The following is a 25727-nucleotide window of genomic DNA, read 5'->3' as shown; positions in this document are numbered from 1 at the left end:
GTTCTTCTTTTCGATCAACCAAATCCATGCTGGTAAAACAAAATAAAAAAACGCAACGAAACCTGTTTGAAAAGGGGATTACAACAGTTCTGTTGGTCTACTTCCAATGGAATGTTTTACTCTGCCTGTGCAGGGACAGGAGACGGTCAGTGTTTTTTGGGGGGTGGGGGTGCTTCTTTGCACTGTATGTTAATGGTTCTCAAACATTTTAATTTCAAGGACACCCAGCTTGCTATTGCATTATAGGCCATGGACCCTGGCCTATAGCCCTCTGAGAGTGGGTGAATGGAACCAAATGTTGGTTCAATACATTCATACACTCTCAGAATGAAGAGTTGTTCACATCAAGCACGGTAACTACAGTGATAACTATGGCTATGCCCAGTTGGGGAGCAGGAGTCCCCAGTAATGGTTCCATTTGTACACTCTCAGAGTTACAGACCTGTACAGGGTCATTTGGAACCCACTCAAAGACACTTTGAGACCCACTGGTGTAGCAGAGTGTTTCCAGTGAGCCAACATGCACAATAGCAGCACCTTGACTCTGTTTGACCAGAATGGAACAGAGCCTTAATTAGTATCATCTGTAACACGGAAGTAGGGAAGGAGCCCAAGTTCCAAAATGGTGTGTGAGCATAGAACATATTCAATTATTGCCAATAGCAGGCCAGTTACAGTTTCCCTTTTCTTTTCTTTTAAAATGATGATTTTTCTCTTGCATTTGCCATCATATACATACTGTATCATATCTGCATCTTCCAACCTGTAGAATAGTGACACACCCACTTTGGTTCCCAGTTCATTCAGGGCATGAAAAAAACAGTAAAAAAGTATTTTTTGGTTCCAGTTTTGAACCAACTTTTAGGGTTCTGAACCTATTAATTTTCAGTGTAAACTCTCTGGTACTGGCTCAAAAGAACGGAACGTGTTCAACCCTGCGGTGGAAATGGGGCCAGGCCTCTCCTCGTCCACTCGTGCTCCGACACAGCTGGACTGTTTACAGTTGACAGTTATCGCTGATCGGTGCGGACGCTCACATAATCATCGTTATAGTGCTTGGTGTGAATGACCCTTTACAGACCGGCAAGGGGTCCATTCGGTTCCTTATACTATCAATCATTTCGTCTGAGTACCCACTGGAACCCCCTCAAGGACCCCTGGGAGGGGGGTGCATACGTTTGTTAGACAACCCCCTGGAACCCCCTCAAGGACCCCTGGGAGGGGGGTGCATACGTTTGTTAGACAACCCCCTGGAACCCCCTCAAGGACCCCTGGGAGGGGGGTGCATACGTTTGTTAGACAACCCCCTGGAACCCCCTGAAGGACCCCTGGGAGGGGGGTGCATACGTTTGTTAGACAACCCCCTGGAACCCCCTCAAGGACCCCTGGGAGGGGGGTGCATACGTTTGTTAGACATGCTAACAGTCCGACAGGCATTAGTCCTACAACGCCGTCGCTCCCGACATGCGTGGCCGGTTACAGCTAACCCGTGGCGGATTAAAACGAACATGTGGCTCCCGATGTGTGGCAGGTTAAAACAAACCCTTGGCAGGTTAAAACAAACCCGTGCCTCCCGACATGCGTGGCAGGTCAAAGCTAACCTGTGGCGGGTTAAAACTAACCAGCGGCTCCCGCCTTGTGTGGCAGGTTAAAACGAACCCATGGCAGGTTAAAACTAACCTGTGGCTTCCTGTGAGGTTATAGGTTTAGGGTTTGGTTTTGGGTAGGGTGTCGGACTCATGACTGTAGTACTGTTAGTACGTCGGCCCAAACACATGCACAACCCTGGGAGGTGGGGACGGGGACGGGGAGGGGGGGGGGGTTCACCACCCTCAGTCCGCCTGGCCGTTTTGGCATCCTTTCAGGTACAGTTCGTCTTGGGAGAGGTGGCCGTCGAAGGCCTCCATGTAGAGGCTGCTGGTGCTGCTGCCGCTGCTGCCCAGGAAGGTGCCCACGGCGCGGCCCTGGCGCGCGTGCCCCACCGCGTCGCTGAACACCTTGTTGATCTGCTCCTCGCTCGGCATCCACCAGTCTGGGTTGGAGGCACAGTGCATCCGGATGAACTCTGGAGGAATAGAACACAGTGCATCCGGATGAACTCTGGAGGAATAGAACACAGTGCATCCGGATGAACTCTGGAGGAATAGAACACAGTGCATCCGGATGAACTCTGGAGGAATAGAACACAGTGCATCCGGATGAACTCTGGAGGAATAGAACACAGTGCATCCGGATGAACTCTGGAGGAATAGAACACAGTGCATCCGGATGAACTCTGGAGGAAATGGAACACAGTGCATCCGGATGAACTCTGGAGGAATAGAACACAGTGCATCCGGATGAACTCTGGAGGAATAGAACACAGTGCATCCGGATGAACTCTGGAGGAATAGAACACAGTGCATCCGGATGAACTCTGGAGGAATAGAACACAGTGCATCCGGATGAACTCTGGAGGAATAGAACACAGTGCATCCGGATGAACTCTGGAGGAATAGAACACAGTGCATCCGGATGAACTCTGGAGGAATAGAACACAGTGCATCCGGATGAACTCTGGAGGAATAGAACACAGTGCATCCGGATGAACTCTGGAGGAATAGAACACAGTGCATCCGGATGAACTCTGGAGGAATAGAACAATGAGGGGCGGTCTTATCATTGTGCATCATCATGACGTAAAATAGACACTGTTGGGCTCTTTTTTCTTCCATGCTAAACCCCTTATACCTAAACTTAAATTTTTTGAATAGTTAAAATAGCGTTGTATTAGCAGTTAGACGGCTAGTTGGACGAAAATAGAGCCCACTATGCCGATTTGCTCAGACACTATGACGTAATTTCTCCATTCATTGTCAATGGGAATTTAATGTTTGTGTAGGACAAACATAGACACTAAAGGCTCATTCATAGTCTGGATTTTCGGTGGTGAGGTGACCACCGAACTACAACATGACGTCACTGAGCCGCGGTGAAGAGCAAACCACCGCCACTGCCCCAGCCCTTCTCTCTGTTTTTACTCACCACCGCTCAACATTATTTCAGCTCCGGTGGTCAGCTCACCACCGGAGCGGTGGTCACCTCACCACCGAAAATCCAGACTATGAATGAGTCTTAAGCCAATTGCTCAGACACTATGAAGTAAAATTCTCCATTCATTGTCAAATGGAATTTAAAGTTTGTGTAAGACGGAAATCTACACTAATAGCTGAATATAGGTACAAATAATCACACTCGTATGAAGTGAGTGGCGCCTTCTTTGGGGGGTGCATATGTTGGTTAGACATACTAATAGTCCGACAGGCATTAGTTCGACAACACCGTCGCTCCCAACATGTGCTGCCGGTTACAACTAACCCTGTGCTGCAGGTTAAAACTCACCCGTGGCTCCAGACATGCGTGGCAGGTTACAACTAACCCGTGGTTTCCTGTGAGGTTAGGTTTAGGAGACATACTAACAGTCCGACAGGCATTAGTTCGACAAGACTGTGTCTCCCGACATGCACTGCCGGGTTTCAACTAACCCCGTGCTGCAGGTTAAAACTCACCTGTGGCCCCCAACATGCGTGGCAGGTTACAACTAACCCATGGCAGGTTAAAACTAACCCGTGGTTTTCATATCGTAAATATGGTTGCTAACATGGGTTAGCGACTAGCGCTGTGGGCGTGTCCACTGTCCACATAAAAACGACATTTTAACAAATACCATACAATTTTTTGAAATAAATCTTCCTCCTTATATCATAACAATACCCTGTGATACCTGATGATCAAAAAAATCACGGCACTACATCTGTAACTGTTGCAGCCCTAATTATAGTACCCATTTCCACCACATTTGAACTTCTTTTAGCATCAAACCCTTTCAGATATGACATAGCATGTATTTATTTTTCAATTCAATTCAATAAAATTAGCCTTTATTGTCTCCAAGGAGAAATTTGTCTTGGGCACCAAGAGACAGCGTTATACATGACATACATACATAGATACATTCATACATACTGTACATACATACTGTACGTACATACATACATACATACACACAGTTCATAGTACAAAAAATACAGTTCATAGTACAAAAATAATTATCCTACCCACACTGTGCAAATATATCAAGAGGTTCAAGTATTACAGTATTGCACTCTTCATCATAAGGTCTTCCCCATTCCCCCCCAGTAGTTAGTCATCTGTTATTGAGTGCTTTGATTGACAGTGGAACAACTTTTGCTATTATTATTTTCGGCCGGTGTTGTCGTATACCTCTGAGGCAGCTGACTTTGACGGGGTTGAGCGGTCGTCTCTCCACGCCGGGCTCTCCGGAGTGGACCGAGCGCTTCCTCTTGCCCAGGCCACACGAGTACTTGAGCTCGTCCGTGGTGAACACGAAGCGGATCAGGTAGCGCAGCAGCCGGCGGCCGTCCTTTTTGGAAGAGTTCACCGCCTCATCCCATTGCTTGTTGGAGATGAAGAGCGGATAGTTCCCCAGGAGCTGTTTGCTGCCCTGGAAGAGGAAAACACAAAGAGGAACAGGAGTTGTTCGTCGTTTTAACCACTTTAACCACATTTTATATTATGTAGCTATTCAAAAACAGCAGATCTACAAGCTCATAGTGCGAACAATCGTGAAAGTTTGTGCTGAGATGAGGGTCCACAGCCAAATACATTTTGGGGGTCCAGGGGGGCAATAATGCAACTATTAAGGATGCCAACTGCCATAATACCCCACGAAGAAGAAGCATCTGTGTTCCACCGAATGGGTCTAGTGAGAAAGGGCCAGGCTTTGTATTTAGCCAGGCTTGATGATTCTGGCTCGCCAAATCCGCCCGCTTGGCTTTAGTGGAACGGAATAAATCCTGGATTAGTTAATACAAGTTTCGTAAAATACGCCCCAGGTTCCCAAACAAAAACAACAAAGATCTTTCATTCATACAGACTGAGACATGGGGACACTTTCAACATGCCACCCTGCCTCCACTATACTCTGCTCACAAAGACACTTTTCGTTGCTGTAGGGCAGAAACCTTAACCTGACGCTGCCAGATGGGGGCGGTATTGGGCATGTTCCCCAACACAGCTTCCATCTGGGATTTCTCAGGGAGTTCAGCTAACACCAATCCGTTCCGTACCGAACCAATCAGCGTGAGCTAAGGGCGGGATATGTGCGAAACCGGATGTGAAGCTATATAGACACGTCAATATGATTGGTTGTGTTTGCACGCCCACATGGTGATAGACAGATGGTCCCATCCAATCATCTACCAAGTATCTTGAAAAAAAGGAACAGCCCCGTCATCGAATTTGCTTCCGCGATCCCAGATCCCAATAAGCTGTGAAACAAATTTGTGTAGCAAGCTTCTTGGATCTGGCAGCGTCAGGTTACAGAAACCTATAACGTATCCACACATTTTGAGCTTGTCGATCTGCTATTTTTGAATCCTGAAAAGCAACAGTTTTGGACATGTTGAGGTTTCCACCCGACAGAGAGGTTTTGAGACACATGGACAGTAAAGTACACACTGGAATACATAGCTACTTATTTTCCCAATGTCAAAACCAAAGTCTGTGACTGGCACATATTATATCTCATTAATCATCAAAATGCATGAATGCAGTATGAAACTGAAACTGGAGTAATATGTGTGTGTGTCAGCCCATTGCAGGCTTCAATGTAAACACCATTGTGAAAACATTACTGACCTCAAAGACTGTTTGTTGTTCTTCTTCCTGGAGAGAGAGAGAGAGAGAGAGAGAGAGAGGTTTATTTAGATCTATACGCTTCTGACTAAACCTCCTAAGTCCATTGGATCATCAAACTGTCGTTCAACTCCAACATAGTTTTATTTATTTTTGTTTTTCGTCTGACTTTGACTGATACTGATAGACATAATAACAACTATCTCCACATGAATGGTCAAAACCCTCCAAACCGGGGCGCCCGCTGGCCTATAGTTTTGCAGGCGCATGCCACATATGGGCTCTGGCCTGACCCATTCATGACAACCTTTGCTGTATGTCTCTCCCCCTCTCTCCCTCCCTCTTTCCTGTCCGTCTTCACTGTAACTATCAATAAAGGCACAAACGCCATTGGAGCTGGGTAAAGTGATGATAAGGACACATCTAACAATGTATAAAGTCATCATACCAACTTTGATGAGGCAGTATTGTTGTTTTAAAAACATTTATTTTTCAATTTACAAATTTATTTTGGACATAGTTGGTTTCTGCCCGATAGCAGAGATATACTGTATGTGAATAATAAATATATACAACAAATCTATATGGGATTGAATGTGTTATAATTCTACGTGCATGTGTGAGCTATGACAGATGGTCTGCAGTAAATCATTGGCACTTTAGGTAAATCATTAGGGGTCCCCAGCGAAATGTGTTAATATATCATCACAATCATTTTAACCACTTTACTATACATAGTTGTGTTTGCATGCAGATGCAGCTACTGCATGAACCAACATGGGTTGATCCATTCTACTGCCAACATCTTTATATGGAAACCCCTAAAGGGCCTTGCAAACGAGGAGCGAGGAACGCACACGTTGTTGCCTGGATCAACGACAGGTCTGCTGCAGGTCTGCTCCAGAGGGGCGCAGACAACGTAAGCGTAAAAAGAAAAGCTAAACCGAATCCAGGTCTGGTGAGTCGCGGGCGTGCGCACGAAACGAGCACACACGCAACAAAATCACAGGACCGCGCTCGCGTAAATACGCTTGCGTTGTCGCACCACGACTTCTCCGAGCAAAAACGCAGGTCTCATTGAAAATTAGAAAACTATTAGGCACGTTTTATCGCTCCCAGACTGATGTATGCTTGTTGTATACAAAGGGTGTGATACATCTTGCCCAAATGCATTTCCAATTGGAGTCACATGGTTTGACACAACATTTGTGTTGTATGAGGGGGAGGGGGGCAGTCGAAACGCAGCCGAAAGCCATACAACAGCTTGTAGTCCAAAATGTTGTATCAAACCATGTGACTTCCATTGGAAATGCATTGGGGAGGCCATGACACTTACATCTTGCTTACATCTAGCATGCATCAATGTTGTATGCTAGATCGAAAGGTGTGAGTGAGGCCTTAGATGTAGTGGAGTAGAAGTAAACGTATTGGAAATATTTTGAAGAATTCCCCGGCAACATAGTGTTAACCTCACTTCAACAAGCTGCTCCTCTGGCATGGGCTGAACCAGCTGGTTATGGAACTGGAGAACAGTCTTGAAGTAGTCCAGCACATTTTGACAGGGCACTGCAAGAAGAAAAACACCAGGTTAATATTGATCGATTGATTGAATACTTTAAATTAGTCAGAAATGTAAACAGTAAAGAGTACAGTCAAGCACTTAGGGCCCTATTTTCGTCAGTGCCTAAACCCTTATCCCTAAACTTCTTTGCCTTTTTTACTATTGTTCAACTAGCCAATCTACATCAACAGATGTAGATTGTAGATTGGCTGTTTGAACTTTGAACTATCCAAAAGTGTTTTTCAAAATAGTAAAAAAGGCAAAGAAGTTTAGGGATATGGGTTAGGCACTGACGAAGATAGGGCCCCTCGTCTAAAAGGATATCACCGATATTCCATTCAGGTCCTGAATGGAATAGCACGGTCTGGACCCCCTCCCACACTCGGTTTTGACTCGGACTCGACAGCGCTCTCGTACCCGGCACGGTGTCCAGCTTGTTGCGGAGCTCCTCGTTCTCCTGCTGCAGGGACAGCACCTCCTGCTCCAGCTCCAGGCAGCGCGGGCAGCAGCTCTCCTCCTCCTCCTCGTCCTCCTCGGGCAGCGTAGACGACGGGTGGCCGTAGGACTCGGACGGAGTCGGCGAGCTCCAGCCTCCTCCTCCTCCCCCCAGGGTGGGGCCCTCTGGGGAGACCCCAGACCTGGGCTCGGCCGGTGGGCACCGCTCGTCCTTCAGGCCCCCTGCGACGGCCAGGTGCGCCTGCTGCAAGGGGGGTTGGGGCATGATTGTCATGGTCATTGTATCGGCAATATATCGACCTAAATAAATATGCAATATACTGAATAATATATTGTTGCTGTTGGGCAGAAAACTCTTATCTCCATATTCAAACTTTTTGAGTCAAAAGTCCCAAAACGAAATACACAACTTTAGTGACACACTAAATTATCATCCCCTTCCCTAACCTCTCCCTCTTAACCATCATACAACAATAGGTGTGGCCACGGCTTCAGTTCATGTGGGTTGTGCTAAGGTTAATGCACTGCAATTACTCAGTGATCGGATATCGCCCAAAATGTCTGTATGCAGAACAATTGTTCATTATACTACATTGTTATTGTGGTTGCTTATATCTAACGTTTATATTTTGCCATATATGCAAGAGCCTAGATGTCTCCACTAGGCCTGATAGCTATTGTTTTGGTACTGCTTGTACTTGTAGCAGCTAGTAGAAGTATGGTTTGAGACCTGTGCTCTTTGGCAGAACTACCGTTCCACCGGCCTGAGTGCTACTGCAGTGGTTCCCAAACTTGATCATGTCAAGGACCCCCAAATTGACACTAATTAGCCCGCGGACCCCCATTTGAAAAGATATGCCAGGGACCTCCCATAAGAGAAGATTTTACGGCTCTAGCAGTGATTCACAAGCCGTTTAATTTCAAGGACTCCCAGTTTGACATGCAGACCCCCTTTTTAATAGCATTTCTATCTCTGGGACCCCAATGTATATTGTAAAATCATTTAACTCTGAGAATGTACACTCTTAGTTACAGACCCATAACCATAAGGGTCCATTTGGTTCCTAATTATCATTTAGCTGGGGACCCCCTGGAACTCTCTCAAGGACCCCTAGGGTTCCCCGGACCCCACTTTGGGAACCACTGTGCTATTGTACTTCTCCCCCAAGACTTCTAAAACATTTGTTTTCAAATTTCTTAGATTTTTATTTTATTTCTTCATGAAACTACTGAATTAAATTAATTCAATCTATTTTTAATTCATGCAAAACTTTTTGGTGAATCTTTTTTTTTTATGTTTTTAAATAATAATAATTAAAAACCAAATGTAGGAAACTAAAAATATGTAGGACACAAATGTGTCCGCGACCCACAAATGGGTCCCGACCAAGAGTTTGGGCTTTAAAGCATAACCATCACCTTGCCTCAAGTTGAGACAAAGAACCATTTATAAAGCCATCATTTATAATTCATGGTTCAGGACAGTTGGGACTTTTTAAGGAGGAGACATAAACGATGGACTTAAATGGTTCTCCGTCTCAACTCTCATTATCCACTGATTGATCCAGAATCCCTATACCTGCTGCTGTTGAGGCCCCGTCAGCAGGTAGGTCTGCAGGGAGTCGGTGAAGATGCGGAGGAAGGCCGAGGTCTGCTGCTGGTTCCACTGAGTCCGCTGGGCGTCCTGGTCAGGCTCGGTGGTGGAGCTGCTTTCCTCCGGGGGCTTCCCCACCACCAGGGAGGAGCCGTGGCCCCCCTGGAGGAGGGCCTGGCCTCCCCGACCCGGGCTGCCGCCCTCCTGCTTGATGTTGGAGGTGACCGCCGGGGAGGAGGAGGGGGGCTCCAGGAGGCGGCCATTGTTCAGGAGGCTGAGGACGCGGCTGCACTGCTGGGCAAAGGCGTCCAAGATAAGACGATTCTCTACGGAAAAATGTGTGAAAGATGTGGGGTGTTAGGTGTTTTTCTTTCTTTTATATGTTTTTCTTTTTCTTTTTACTTAAATGCATGTTTTGGGCATTTCCTGCTAAAAGCAATTTTTATGGCTAAACACCTCGCCTAATGAGACGCTCAGGTGAGTTTCAGTGTCTCAGAAGAGAAGAGTACTAAGCTGCTATCCAGGACTACAGCCTCCCCTGATTGTCATGGTCTAATCACCTCTCAATGGCATCCCTCCCTAATGATTATTAGTACACACACACACACACACACACACACACACACACACACACACACACACACACACACACACACGCACACGCACACACGTACGCACGCACGCACAGCAGAACATCTAATCTGTACATTGAAACTGTATACGCACTATAGGATGCCCTGCCGGGTCAACATCTGTCTGAGAAGATTGGGAGTGACTGCAGTTCTTTTTTTCTAGGCTTTTTTGCCTTTATTGATAGGGTACGGTAATTTGACAGGAAAGGGGAAGAGAGACGGGGGGAAGACATGCAGAAAAGGCTCGGGACTTCAACCCGCGACATAGGTGCCTGGACCACTCAGCGCGGCCCAGGCCAGTGACTGCAGTTCTAACTGTAATGGGGAGTTCATTCCACAGTTTGGAGAGCCAGAAGGGAGAAGAATCTGGGATGTGTGGAGCATAGATATTAAAAAAATAGATGCCTCATTGGCTGCTGCAGTTGGTTGGAGCCATGTGTGTTGATGGGAGGGCGGAAGAATTTACACTGGTACAGGAAGAGTCACTACGGGACACTACGGGACACTACGTCACGCTGCCACTCAAGTGACAACTGGCCAATCACAGCGCATCTTTTCACACTCATGCTTCCGCGGGGCTTCGTAAGGAATCTCGGGATTTTTTTGCCCTCCCTCGAGCACATACGCTCCACAGCCGAAAGGGGCGTCTTCCCTGTGTTCGCTGATCTGAGTGAGGGAAGGGCTTGTAGGGTTGGATCAGGCTTTCAAGGTATGGGCGTGCCATACATTTGATTGCTTTGTAGGTCAACATCAGTGTTTGTACTCTGTGCAGGCAGTAACTGGGAGCCTGGGGTAGGGTGTTGATTTATATAAAAAGTTAAAATATGGAGGTAAGAGGTTTCTGCCCGACAGCAATAATAAACGCAGAAGGCAATTTGGCCCTTGCAAGTATGCGTATACTCGTACGTGCACACACACACACACACACACACACACAACACACACACACACACACACACACACACACACACACACACACAACACACACACACACACACACACACACACACAGAGCCCCCACTGCTCTGCCAGTCACTGAGACGTGTCTATCGGCCTGGCACAGATGCGTGTCGCATTTATTAATATGCACACGGTCTCTGTTTACCCGTGGAGATGTATCTGATATCCCCCTCCTCCTCTCGGCCCGCTTCCATGGCACTGCGCGCCTCAGAGAGCCTCATAAAATTTCATTAAATACAACATGCTCGGCGGAGGCACATTTATGAGCCCCATTTATTTTAATCACAACTCTTTGGGACAGCTTTTAGATGCAATTTGCATTATTGCACGCCGAACTCGTGGCTGGGTCATTGGAAAATGAAAAAGATGTCAAATTGTTTGAGACAAGCAGAGGAGAAGAGCTGTGATCAGGTTTGTATTGTTTGCTTACCAAAACGTATGTAACAGAAGATTGTACAGTACACTACACAGGGCTGAGCAATTTATTTTAAACCGACACTTAGGGCGGCTGGCATAGCTGTCTGGGCACCGTGGCTGGTAATCCAGTCTGGCAGTGTGCCGCGGGTTCGACTCCCGATCCCGACAGCCATCTCGATCTTCTCTTATGGGGGTCCCTGGCATCAAATGGGGTCCGCAGGCTAATTAGTGTGAAATTGGGGGTTCCTTGACATGAAAATGTTTGGGAACCACTGACCTATAGAGCATCGCAGTCCTGCCCCCTTTCATGACGACGCCAGGCCCAGGAAATGATTCCCAATGCATTTTTCCCATAGACATTTTTAAAAGTATTAATTTAAAGACGGGTACGCCGCGGACAAAGCCAACTGGAGTTGTGACAACTCACGACAACAAACACAATATTTTGGACCAAACAAATAATTACAAAGAAGAAAAACAACAAACCTGCCGTTTTTTCTTCTTTCTAATTGTTCGGCCCAATAAATTTTGTTTGTTATCATGATTTGTCACGACAAGAGTTGGCTTTGTACAAGGCGTAAAAGGTCTTTAAATAAATACTTTTTGAAATGTCTATGAGGAAAATGAACGGGGAATCATTTCCTGGGCCCTGGTAGGGGGTGGGACTGCAATGCTCTATAGCACCTATACTTACGTAGGTTGAAAGCATATGAGCTGCATAGCTCGTGAGGCTATAGGTTGAAAGTGGCACCATCTTTGGTACTAATAAACAGATCTACATGCTACTCTGTGTGACCATGCACATCCTCTCCTCACATGCTGCCTGTCTGTCTGTTTGTCTGTCTTCTACACAGCCACAGACAGTTTCACACCAACATGCACAACCCTCACAGCTGCAAGCAGTGATAACAGGGGACAAGCAATAAGAAAAAGAAGAAGAAGAAAAAAGCCAATATATGCACAGTAAGCCATAGATAGAACACTGAAGGAAAAAAAAAACATACAATTAACAAATGAGCATTTTAAATAGCTGACCCTTACCTCAGTAAAACTATACCTAAACCTAACTTGGTGTAAGTAAACATGCTTAAAGGGTAAGATCACTTTTTGAGAGGTTTGGGTTGTTTTCTTACCTTATTATGGGCAAACTAGTCCATTCCATGAGTTATTTCGCTCCATAGTGTTGTTTATTAGCAATTTAAGACATTAAAAAAAGTCGCTCATTGACTTCCATTGTAACGGGGAAACAGCTCTCAACGTCACTCTTTTAGCATTTGTGGAGAAAGATCTGATTGGGTCCAAAACTGTACACCCACTCCTGAAGCGTATTATTGGAATGCCGTTGAGCCACGACGGGGACGTAAACTAATGGATTGATCATGTCCACTTGTCAGTTGTCACGTGTTTGAGGGAGACACTTTAGAAGACACTTTAGAAGAAGTGTCTGGGACTGCTCTGAGGCTGCAGCTGGGTGCATCTCAAACAGTGTGGAGACTTGTTTACAAACGAAACCTCGCAAGATGTCCCCGCAAGAGTTGTGAACGCCGTAGTACTGCTTCAGTATATCTCAGACTAAAATAGTAACTTTATAAATCTAAAGACGAAAATAAAACTGCAGTTTTCCTGATGTGATAACCTGTCAGAATCAGCTTTTGTTTCCGTTGGTTTATGTGCTAAAAGAGTGACTTTGAGAGCTGTTTCCCCTTTACAATGGAAGTCAATGGGCTGGTATTTTTATTTCTTAAATTGCTAATAAACAACACAACAGAGCGAAATAACTCATGGAATGGACTAGTTTGCCCATAATAAGGTAAGAAAACAACCCAAACCTCTAAAAAAGTGGTCTTACCCTTTAATGCCCTCAAAGGTAATCACACTTAAGCATTTCACCTCCAAGTCCTTCAACCAGAAACCTAACCCTGAACTCAGTAAAACTATATTAAACCTAACCTTAACCCAAAAAGCCCCCACAACGTATATTATTCAGAGAAGGTGGGGTCCCGAGAGGATTCCCACCCTGGAGAATACTTTCAACAACACAAAACAGCCTTTGTTTCGGGTGAGTGAGTAACAAAGTAGTTTTGTTTATTTTTACTAAATTCGGGAGTCCACGCACGGCAGTGGAATTTTCTTTCCATGTGCAGCAGGGGAGCGCCTGGTAGGGCGTTAGAGAGAACTCGCTAACATTGTCTGGACCAGGGCTAGGAGGGTGTCACTCATAATATTAATAATAATATATATAGCTAAAAGCAGCGAGAAGACGGGGTCGACTTGAGCCATAAAAGTAATAAAACAATGAAGAAGAAACTACAATTGTGTGAAGTGAGCGGCAAGTTGCGGCACCTTTCATCATGATGATGATGTATGATGATAACATCATTATAACATCATTATACATCACATTCCGTGCTCAGCCAATCAGCTGAACACATTCCGTGCTAAACAGACAATACATTCCGGACATACACACAAAGCTGTGCATAGGAGTGGCTATAGTGCCGCTCAAAAGGCTATACGCAATGCCTGTCTTCTAATTGGTACTACTTGATACTTACATACAATGATAACTACAATGACTGCATTAGGACTTAAAAGTTATCTTTTATAGAGATGAGTGATGTCATACTCTTCCAAATTAACAATAATACGTTGGAGACTGGAGATGACATCACTTGTTATGTTACCCCCCATGAATCAACCATGCATTAGCAGGGTCCAGATTTTGGCCCCAATCAAGTTCCGTGTTCCGGGCTAGTGTCGTTCACTGATTGGAGACTGGAGATGATCAGCTTTTTTGAGGGGCGCTAGCCCCTCCTATATACAGCTTCTGTCCACACACATCTCAATATTTGCCATTGACAATGAAAGGAGAAATTAGATCAAATGTCCGCCAAATATGACGTAAATTCGTGCCAACACAAACATTAAATGCCATTGACAATGAAGGGAAAATGTACATCAAATGTAGACGAGCAAATCGGCTAACCAATCACATAAATTCAGTTGTTCATGAGATGATGTATGATGATGTATAATGATAAGAGCGCCCCTGACTTCACACGGGTGTGTTTTTTATTTCGCTGATTGGCGGAAGGGGTTAATTGTCTGTCAACGCTGTACTTCTGCCACCACCATGCATTAACAAGGTCCAGACTCGCCAGAACAGAACTTCCAAAACTGCAAAAAATGGGTCTTGTTACAAGTAGAAGTCCCGTATTCAAAATGTACTTGAGTAAAAGTACAAAAGTATCTGCATCAAAATATACTTAAAGCACGATAAGTAAAAGTACTCATGGTTCAGAATGTTTTCAGTTCAAAATGTATAAAATAAATATTTTGAAGGTAGGCGATCTACGAGCTCAGATATGTAGACACTGCTCTTACGTATAGGTATCCAATATTGTAACTTTGTGTTTTCTTGTAAATTAACACTTACTTGATCATCATACAACAGCATCACACAAAAGTATAAAAAGTAGCAGATCTACAGTACATGCTTGTAGATCGAGCTTGTAGATCTGCATCACAGCCTGTAGATCTGCTTGTAGATCTGCTTTTGCCATTTTTGAATTTGAATGCTGAAAAGCAACCGTTTTGGACACCTGAGCTTATGATTCACATCATGGCACATTGCAGGTGGACTGGTGGACGTGACACCCCAAATCTCATCTTGTATTCACTGACATGTATATAGTCTATAGCGGCCCTCGAGCACAATTTAACCGCACTAAACATATATTCCTGGGATGTGTAGAAGATGGAACGGTTGCGGGCCCGCAAAAGGACAATAAACACAGCATTAATATCTGTTTAGAGATGAGAATGTTTGATTTAGAGGAGCAGTAGTAGTATTGGGAATAGATTTGATTGTTTTCTTCTTAATGTACTGTAGGTTCCCATGGTGGACCCAGCCCTGTTCTCAGGAATCCATTTTTTCATTTGAGAAGCAAATGAAATGAACAATATGGAATAAAATGAGGCACGTGCAGTATATGCACACACACACACACACACACACACACACACACACACACACACACACACACACACACACACACATACGCGCACACACACACACACACACACACACACACACACACACACACACACACACACACACACACACACACACACACAATGTAATTATGGATTTCAGCATACATAAACACTAGTTTCCATCGAGACTGCCCTCGCTCTCATACAACATTGGACCAATCGATGCAGAGAGAAGGAAATGGGAAAGAATAGGCTAGCTAATGTAGGAGGAAAAAAAACGAAGGAGATGCTCAGCATAAATGTCATGTTTCCCTCGACCATTCTTGTGTGCTGAACACAGGCCTTTGGAATATTAGGAATCACACTTGTGTGAAGTGAGGGGCGCTCTTATCATCACACGTCATTAGATTCCTAGAGAGAGGGTTACAGGGGTCCCCGGAAGTTAACCACTTTGTCTACATTGGTTATTTGAAAATAGCCGATCTACAAGCCCACATCGCACCACAATGTGATTTCATTGAATATATGCTTTTCCCCAACAAATCTTGGAAATAATGTTCAACCACACAAATCGACATCGTATAGGGGGAATTAGGGGTTCCCTATAGCTGGCACAAAATCAAGGCAAAAAGGCCTATACATTAATGTAGGAGTCCAAATGATGATATTTGAGATGATAACCATAAACCTAAGCCTAGTCTATAAACCATCCTAGGCTACAGTACACACCTTGAAGTGGGCTCCCTCTCTGTTCCCTATACTAGGCTACTCTAGTCTCTCATCAGTCATCACACAGACTTCACACACTTCTTTTTTTTTAAGTTTTCCAAGCAACCATTTCTTTACACACATTTCAAAAAGAAAAAGTTTGGAAACCAACCTGAGCTTATGCCGTACGTGCAGTCCGGGGACTCGTGGCTGCTGAGCGCGGCTCTTCCAGGCGCATATCTGGAGTCATGGCTACCTGCTGAGAGGCTGCTGCTGCTGGCCCGTCTCTGCTGCTGCTGGCTGCCAAGTGATGCTGCTACGCTGGATGTCGCCGCTCTGCTGCTACTTGGCCTGTTCTCACAGGGGAAGCGGTGTTGATGCTGCTGACTGCTGCTGATGGTCGCTGTGCTGGTTGTGGCGGCGGTTTCATGCTGCTGGCTCTGCCGGGTCGACGATGCTGCCGCCGCCGCCGCCGCTGCGTGGTGATGGTGATGCGGCTGGAACAGATGCGCCTGCCCGGGGTGGTAGGTGAAGTGGTGTCCGCCGCCGTCGCCGAACAGAGGGACCTCGACCACGGTGGATCTGTCAAAGCGCGACTTGCCCGCGGCGGCGGACCTCTTGTTGTTGTGGAGGGGCTTGAGGGTGCTGTAGGGACCCCGCTGCTGGCGGCACATCTTCGGGGCGCAGGGTCCTTCGTCCGCGGGCTGCATCTCTCCCTCCATCGCGACCAATGTGTCATCAAGAAAGACAACGCACACCCACCGTCGGTCCCGTCCTGTATGGTCGCTATTGTCGCGTCCTTGTGTGTGTGTGTGTGTGTGTGTGTGTGTGTGACTGACTGACAGACAGGCAGGCCTGGTGTGTGTGTGTGTGTGTGTGTGTGTGTGTGTGTGTGTGTGTGTGAGTGATGACTGGGGTTGTCTATTTTCGTCACCGAGCCGTCTGGCTTTGGTCTGTCTCTCGCTCATACACACACCATAGCCTAGTGGCCGGGGAAGGGTGGGCTTATTTACTGACAAACCCCCTGCTCCAATCCCCAGACAGACAGCAGGGCCCGTTAATGGTGACTGCCTGCAGAGAGACCGACACACACATGACAGGCGGGACTTGAGCGCCTCTGTCTCTTTATTCTAGTGTGATCATGATGATGTGTCCACTATGGAGCTCTGGGCTCAATAACCAAGCAAGCCTGAACACAAGCTAAATGGAACAGAGCGAAATTCTACCAGTGATGGCAGAGGCCATTTTGTCGCTGACAAGCTCTAAGTCAGCACTCAGATAATATTTACCACACAGCGATCATCTAGTGGCAGATGATTTAAATGGACCCTATAGCTCTTAGGCTGCCTAAGCCTATAGGCCTATTCTATTATTTAGTGTTCTCGAAATAGTAAAATGGAGAAGCATGTTCTGTGTTAAATCATAACAAATCTGATTGAATACAGACGAAATAATTTTTGCTATACTTTGGCATATCCTGAAAGTGTAGCTATTTCAAATGCATAGCCTATATGCAATATGTTTAAAATTCTATTTGAGATATGCCTATAGGTAGCCAGGTAGCCTACCAAAGCTAAGATTTTGTATAGATGAATTAGAGGCCTCAGTTCACATGTAGGCCTACCTTAATGAGTCGGTCGGTGTGAGCTTGCCACCATTGGTGTGTGAATGTGGGAAGTGAGGACGCTGGCGTCACGGTCAACTGTTCTCCGCTTCACCTCCCAAATTGTGAATCAATGGATTGAGTGCTATCCTTACTTTCATCATAATGTATGAATGAATGAACCATTGCAAAGCGCTTTGAGCACTTGGAAAAGCACTATAAAAATGCAATTCAATATGTACTGCCTAATGGCCTAAACCTATACTAATGCCAGCTGGTGCTGCAACCAGGTGTTTGAAATGAGTTACAGCTTCAGTAAATCAATACTGCCTGGCAGGATAGGCCTAATCCTGTGTGAATAAGAAGAAATGACAGTCATATAGACTTCACTAGAGCAATGGGAAGTAGGGTCCAGGGACCCCCAGGTGTCCTTGAGGGAGTTAGGGGGTCCCCAGCTGGAACCAAATGGAACTGAGTGTACAAATAGAACCAAATGCACCCTGACAGGTCCATTTGGTTCCATTAGGCTATAATTTCAATCAATCAATATATCCATACTGTGAAAAATATCTGGAAGTAGATAGACACACACCAGAACAAATATGTCCATGCACAGACTGGTCCCATTTGGTGGAGGGGCAGGTGTTTTTTTCTTGTGTGCTCCATCATTTTTGCACAGAGCGTGGTAGCCTATAGAGTGAAAGCATGAAGGGAAAGACAGAAACATAGGCCTACTGCTTCATATATTCATCTTTTTTCTTTTATTGTTTTTCTCGTTTTACAAACGGGACAAACAATACAAACAACAAACACAAAATCATTAATACAAACATTTTGGTTGCAGTGTCCAGTCTATTCCACTGGGTGGCACTAATGGAGGCAAAAGTTCACTTTTATACAGTTACCTGACCAGAGTCCTTAATTCATACAGGCACACCAGCAGTGGTGGAAAGTAAATTTACTTAAGTACTGTACTTAAGTAAAATGTTTACTTTACTTGACTACAGGGGTCATCGCCGTGATGGCTTGTGGCGGACATTTTTGTCAAAATTCAATTTTTGCCACAGACATACAAAATGAGTGGACAGTAATACACAGAAAGAGCTAGCCCTGAATGTCCATATCAGGTCTGTAACTCAGAGTGTATGTATTGAATAATTGGGAACAGCCAACAGCATGTCGAAGTCTTGACATTTGATTATACGAGTCAAAAATGTTTGTTCAAGATTTGTCACTATAGTCATCACAAATGTGATGGAGTCAGTCTGTCTGTCTGCTTGCCTGCCTGCCTGCCTGCCTGCCTGCCTGCCTACCTGCCTGCCTGCATGCGTGCGTGCGTGTGTGTGTACGGTTTCAATGCATGTAACTCGGAAACCATTTGCCCCACCGACTTCAAATTCGACACACACGTTCCACACCCCACGGCCACAGGGAGTGCAGTGCCCGGTATCGAGTGCAATTTCCAGCCTCTGCCTCAGCCAATTGATTGCCATGGCAACCCAACACCTGCCAATCTCCAAGCTCTACAAGATCTACAAGCTCAACATGTTGTGAGCTTGTAGATCTGCCATTTTTGGTGGAGAGACTTGGTTTACTGTAGACTGAAAAATAACACAAGTACAGTTTAACCTAGAGGGTAGACTAGTTAAACTGAACATCGCCCAATTCCAAATATTATCAAAGTATTCTAAGGCACCCCTAGACTTGTGTCAAGGCACCTTGGGTGTCATTGCATCCACTTCGAGAAGCCCTGATAGACTAGGCCAGTGCTTCCCAAACCTTTTCATGTCAAGGACACCCAAATTTACACTAATTAGCCTGCGGACCCCCCATCAGAAATTATATGCCAGAGACCACCATAAGAGAATAATTTTACGGCTCTAGCAGCGATTCTCAAGCCGTTTAATTTCAAGGACCCTCCAGTTTGACATGCATTAGGCTACGGACCCCCATTTAATGGCATTTCTATCTCTGAGACCCCAATTTATATTGTAAAATCACTGTTAATTTAACTCTGAGAGTGTACAAATGGAACCAAATGGACATTTTACACTACAATTAAAGACCCAATGTTTGTCCATTTGGTTCCAAACTATAATTTAGCTGGTGACCCCCTGGAACTCCCCCAATGACCCCTGGGGGGTCAATTTAGGTCCCATTTACACTGGCAACCAGATCTACAAGCTCCAATATGTCACATTGCAACACATTGTGGACTCCAGCTGGGGAGAGTTGAGTGAGTATGCCTAGTCCAGCCTGGTGGGAGAACAGACTAGGGGAGACCTGTCTCCACACAAAGTTCTGTGTCCACGGCCCAATTACTCAGCTGCAAGTGCTCACTGATTATCCCCTCCCCCTATAAAGCGAGGTAGTCAGTCATTCATGCCTGCTTGGCTGTATCACTGACTTGTGTGAGTACTTGGTAGGCATTTCTCAGGCATTGGGTTGTTTCGATGTTAAACCATGTTTTAAATCATTGTGTATTTTTTAATGGTCCTATTGTTCCTCAGGTGCCCTCATAGGCCTCAGTGCCGAGGACCTGTTTTGTTTGTAATCCATTGTTGGGGCCAAAACTACACTTCACTGGAGGTATGTTCTTGTGCAGGGAGCTGGTAGATCGACCATTTTCAAAGTAATGTTTTATATTATGTATCTTTTATATTGTGGTTCTGACATCATTTTGTACTTATCAGGCTGGGGTACCGTCTGTCATGTTCAGTGTGTATGCCTTCTCCTTCCATGAGTCCCTGCTGTACCAGATCTTGACTGCCATGTCTTCATGAGTCCTTGCCATGTATCGGGCCTTGATTGTTGAGGTTAAAACAATATAGTTTAATCATGTGTTTATGTTTGATTATGGTACATTGGTACATGGTGGGAGCTAACTGTTGTGTTTTGTTTTATATCCTAGGCTCCTTTGCTGTGCTTGCCCCTTTTTCTAGAATTTATCTCTTTTGTATTGTATTTTATTTTGCATTGATAACCAACTGCTCACTTAGCTGCTAACTGTATACTAATTGGCCTCATCGGCTCAGTGGTCCAGGCACCTTGGCTGGTAATCCAGTCTGGCAGTGTGCCTTTACTGCTTGTTGCCCCCCCATCTCTCTCCCGCAGCCTACTGTCTATCCCTCCATAAAAAATATAAAATAAGGTGAAAGCCCCCCCCAAAAAAAATTAACAATGGTATACTAATCGTTGTTTCTTGTGTACTCAGACGAGGACACAGAGAGGCACCAACAATCGTACTGTGGGGGAAAACTAACTGGAGGGCTTCTCCCCTCTCACTCACTGCATGTGTGTTTAGAGTGCACCTAATCACAAATCACCCAGTGCGTAAGTGTGGTTTTGTAATTTGTGGTGGATTTAAGTAGTGAACCTCACCCGACTAACCTTCTTTCTCTCCTCCCCCTAGTGGATTGTTGCCCTCCTTTAATGGTTTTCAGCCTTTTAACTATTAAATTGTACCGTCTATTACGAATTGATTGAACGAACATTGACATTTCATACTTTGTTATAATAATCTGTAAGTGATTATTTTGAGAAGCACGTCTCTGCTCCTATTCTTACAACGAACCTGTGTTGCACTTTCTGTTAGCACTTTAATTGTTTTACTTGGGTTAAAATTCCAATGGTGGCGTAGTCGAATATTATATATTTATGTCTATTTCTGCCAGGGTTACATTTACACCCTTGGAACAGATCTGTAATCCAATACATTGATTTGTTCCCCTTCAACTGCACTTGGTATAATGTGCGTAGGTGTCCCTCCTGGGTATGAAATTGACACTTTGTAGTCCTTGGGGGGGTCTCATTTCAAGAAATGTATATAGGGTTGAACTGGCTAATGTTAGTTTTGTAATCAAATCTGCAAAATGAATAGTAACTACAGCTGTCAAATGAGGTGGCGTAAAAGTACAATATTTGGATTTGAGATGTATTGGTAATGCGCAAGTAAAAATGCCAAGTAAAGTAAATGTGCCACTAACTTGAGTCACTTATCCTTGTGTTTCCAGTGCAGCGGAGAGCAAGGGCACCCGCAATGTAGTGAACTGAGGCCAGGGAGGTGACTGTGAAGACTTCCAGGTCTGACAGGACACAGCAGCCAGGAAAGCCTACACCTTGGACATGGTGAGCAGGCATTTAAAAAAAAAACCCATTAACAACTGATTCCACAACAAACTAAATGAAGTGCTTAATCAGGCCAATTGGCTTTTCATGTCCACTTTTGACCCTTTTCTGAATCTGAACATCGTATCCAGATTAAACCAAATTCTTTATTTTACTTTATCTGATCTTACTAGTTATACTAGTAAAAATACTAGTTATTTAACTCGTTTAATAACTAGTATTTTACTAACTGTTCAAAATCGCACAGTACGTGATCCCTGACTGATGTATATTTGTTGTGATTGGTCAGCTATGGACAGACTGGGACTGGCAAGACCTTCACCATGGAAGGCGAACGAAGCCCAGATCTGCAGGTCACTTGGGACTGGGAGGATGTAAGTTTTTCACACAACAAGCAAAGTACTGCAGGGCATTGTTCAGGGCAGTTACAAGCTGCATAATGAAGTGAACAGGGTGATTTTAAAAATCACCCTGAAACGCGCACACAATTTTTCTTTTTGGACTGAAGTTTTGTCTGCTTTCAGGTTTCCATTGATGTATACAAATCAGTCACACAAATGTGTGCACAGTGCAATCATGTTCATGTGCAGTTAAGGTTCTGTCAAATCTGCCAAATGGACAAAGTTGTGAGCTTTTATGATTAGTTTGTAGATCAATTTAGCCCCATTTCAGGAATGGTGAAAAGGTTGCATTCAATATATTTCAAGTGCGTGGATAGGCATAACCACTAACTAAAATGTGTTGAGCTTATAAACAAAAGCTCATGACTAGGGTCCAATTTATGTAGGCATCGAATTTTGTATTCCCCTGGTGCCATACTGATTGATTGAAATATTTATTAACAGTTTGCAGAATTACAGTACAATTCAAGCACAACTCAATACAAGTATAGGCTACCTGTAGTTCTCACCGGACAAGGTACACCCCATTCTTGTCTCGAGTGGCAGCCAGGTCACGCTTCAAGCGCTCAATTTCCTCTTTGCATTCCTTGAGTGGGGGTGAGAAAGGAGTCCACATATAAGATGACTGACATTCAGCTTTGTTGGAACATTAAATTATTTGTCTTGTTTGTCAAAAACTGTCATTCTCAAGAACTGATGTGTCACATGATCACATCTGTAGCCTACAGTCTACTAGTGTATAGTTTAAAGGGTAAGAACTTTGGTAGAAGTTTGGTTATAGTTACCTAATACCTAGCCATGATATAACTCCAATGTGGACAAGAAATCTAAATTGCTCCAGTGATTAGAATATATAATATAAAATATAAAAATATGCTTGTTGACTTACATTGTATTGTATGCTGAAACAGCTCTCAAAGTCACTCTTTTAGTACATAAAACAAACAAGTTCATTCAGACAATTATAGAACAAACTCCCACCAAAACATTAAAGTATATAACTTCCTGTTTTTGCCTTTTTATTAAAACCCAGACTTAATCCAGATCTTCAAATAGTAAAAAAACAAAACAGGAAGTTTATTCATTTGGTGACTTTGAGAGCTGTTTTGGCATACAAAGTCAATGAGGAGCATATTTTGAATCATCAATTTCTAATCACGGTCGAGCATTTTTCTTTCTTTTTTCACATTTAGAGTTCCATCATGGGAGGGTAACTAGTAACTACATAGCCCAAAGTGGTCTTTCACTTTAAAGGCTAAATTCCTAACATGACTAGTTTCTCCGTGTATCTCTACGAGCATCTTCTTGGTCCTCTTCTGGTTAATCTCCAGTTTATTCATGACGTGCTTTGCTCTGCTGAGTGCTGACACAAAGGTCTTCAATGTCTCCTACACAGCACAGGGACAACGCAGCACCGTCAACATAGTTCAACCCATTTATATATTTATCATATATATTATTATTATATATATATTTATATTTATATCTTTTATAATAATAATAATCTTGTCCCGAAGGATATTCGTCTTCACAGTCTGTTCAACACTCGCATCAAAAACAACACAGCGCACATAACACCAAGACAATACAAAAACATGAGGTCCCCACTGTGTACAGAACCATCCTATCGGTGGGGCAGTTTGTTTAATGCCGCGATGGCTGAGGGGACAAAACATGGCAAGGTTCTGTATCTTTGTCCAGATGGCATGAGGTTAAAGAAGCGATACAGGGGATGCTCGGTGTCATTTGATATCGAAAGTGCTACCAGTGTGATGGCCTTATTGTTCATATCAGAAAGTGTGGGTGTAGGAAGTCCGATGATCTTGGAAGCAATACGGTTAATACTGAAAAGTTTGTTCCTGTTAGGCATGGACAATATTAGCCCTGCAACTGAAGCCAGTTTTACATGATCGCTACATTTACACGGAAACCGTGTACATACAAATTTGCTGGTACAGCGATTAGCATTGCTGCACACCGGAAGCGCACTCTCCTATTAGTCTGTATTGGCAGTGCGGTAAGCGTGCCTATATCGAACACACCCAGTGCCACACTCCCGACCGATAGGGGTGCATAGTTGAAAGGCAAGCCAATGGCAAAAAAACAGCTCTGATAAGTAATCGCTCATTGCATTCGCAACAATCCAGGTAGGCGTGTTGCAGGTAGTAGTTCTGTACGGGTGCAGTACTTAGTTTAGACTAGTCTTTGGTTAGACCAGTCATTAGTCCTAACCTTAACCCTCTCCCAACCCTTAACGCACCCCTTAATCCGGTCGTTTTAACGCACCGCTCACCAACCTCTCGGACAGACAAGGTAAAAGTAAACAAATTGACGAATGGACGAAAAACACCCAGCACCAACAAACGAACAGACTGTGCCGTCGTAGCAGAGCACGCGCAGAGATATTTTTTTATACATTATGTATTCATATATATTATATTTATTAGACCTATTGCAAGTTGAAACTTACAGTATATGTCTAAATGTAATGTCAAACACAAAATAATGTGCTTATACGTGTATAGCAAACTATTGAGACACAGACACAGAGGTGGATTGAAAGGTATCACAACATATAGGTTTCAACTTGCAACAGGTCTAATAAATGGATTTATTTATTAACAGTTTGCAGAATTACAGTACATTTCAAGTACAACAAAAACTGTTAACTGAGTGGACGACACCATAAAGCATTACACTTGTTTACAATTTAATTCATCAAAACATTTAGAGACGTACGAATATACACAACTATATAGTCAAAACAGGAAATCATCATAGGATGTCAAAGGGGAAAAAACATATACAGTAAGGGGGGAAAAGGGGTTGGTGGGGGATTCAGATTTTACGGGGGACAGTTTCGAATTGCAGCCGTCCGAAGGTGCCCTTTGAGAACGGTTTTGAAGGAGTCAAGGGATTTGCATGTGACTGTTGGACGTTCCACATTTTGGTGGCATAGGAGCGAAATTAATTTAGTCCTTTGTTTGTTCCGAATCTGGGTTGCACATTGTTTGTTGAACTCCCTCTGGTGTTGTGGGTGTGGACTTCGTTGACATTAAGGAAGTATTTAGACAGGTACATGGGTATCTTGGTGGTGTAGCGAATCTTGTGGACCAGACCCATTGCAAGATGCTGTACTCTGTCGTCTATTCTAGCCTGTCAAAGTGGGTAGGGGTGAGGTGGGTTCGGGGAGTGAGGCCAAGTAGGAGCCTGACCAGTTTGTTTTGGGACGTCTGGAGCCTTGTTTTAAGGGCCTTAGAGGTGCTGTGGTACCAGGAGGTGCATGCATAGTCGAAGAAACCTTGTACGAGGGCTTCTGTTAGGGTCTTCAAGGTGTTTTTGTTGACCAGTGAGGAGATCCTGTATAGGAATCTTGTTCTTTGGTTGACTTTTTTGATTACGTTGGTGGCCATTTTATCACCGGAAAGATTTGCCTCCAGGATGGAACCTAGGTAGGTAATTTCTTTGTGATAATATTGTCCCCCACTCTAATCAAGAAGTCATCAGCCTAGCTGAGATTACTATTTGAACTAAAGAATGGATTCAGTTTTTCCCAGGTGTAGAGATAGTTTAT

The 25727-nt window shown here is 44.3% G+C and overlaps 1 protein-coding gene across 1 annotated transcript; it reads right to left on the bottom strand.

The window, feature by feature from the left end:
* Positions 1-1832: 1832 nt before the first annotated feature.
* On the bottom strand, positions 1833-16743 carry bend4 (BEN domain containing 4; the record flags this gene model as incomplete). Its single annotated transcript, XM_080773446.1, has 7 exons — positions 1833-2065; positions 4264-4504; positions 5701-5727; positions 7172-7263; positions 7676-7958; positions 9294-9634; positions 16194-16743. 7 exons carry the CDS (start codon positions 16741-16743, stop codon positions 1833-1835), a joined length of 1767 nt encoding a protein of 588 aa, XP_080629572.1.
* Between the last annotated feature and the right edge of the window lie 8984 nt (positions 16744-25727).

Source organism: Protomyctophum bolini, assembly GCF_963924005.1.
Source record: "Protomyctophum bolini genome assembly, chromosome: 10".
NCBI lineage: Eukaryota > Metazoa > Chordata > Actinopteri > Myctophiformes > Myctophidae > Protomyctophum > Protomyctophum bolini.
Note: the sequence above shows the minus strand (reverse complement) of the source record. Positions and strands in the feature narration are given on the sequence as shown.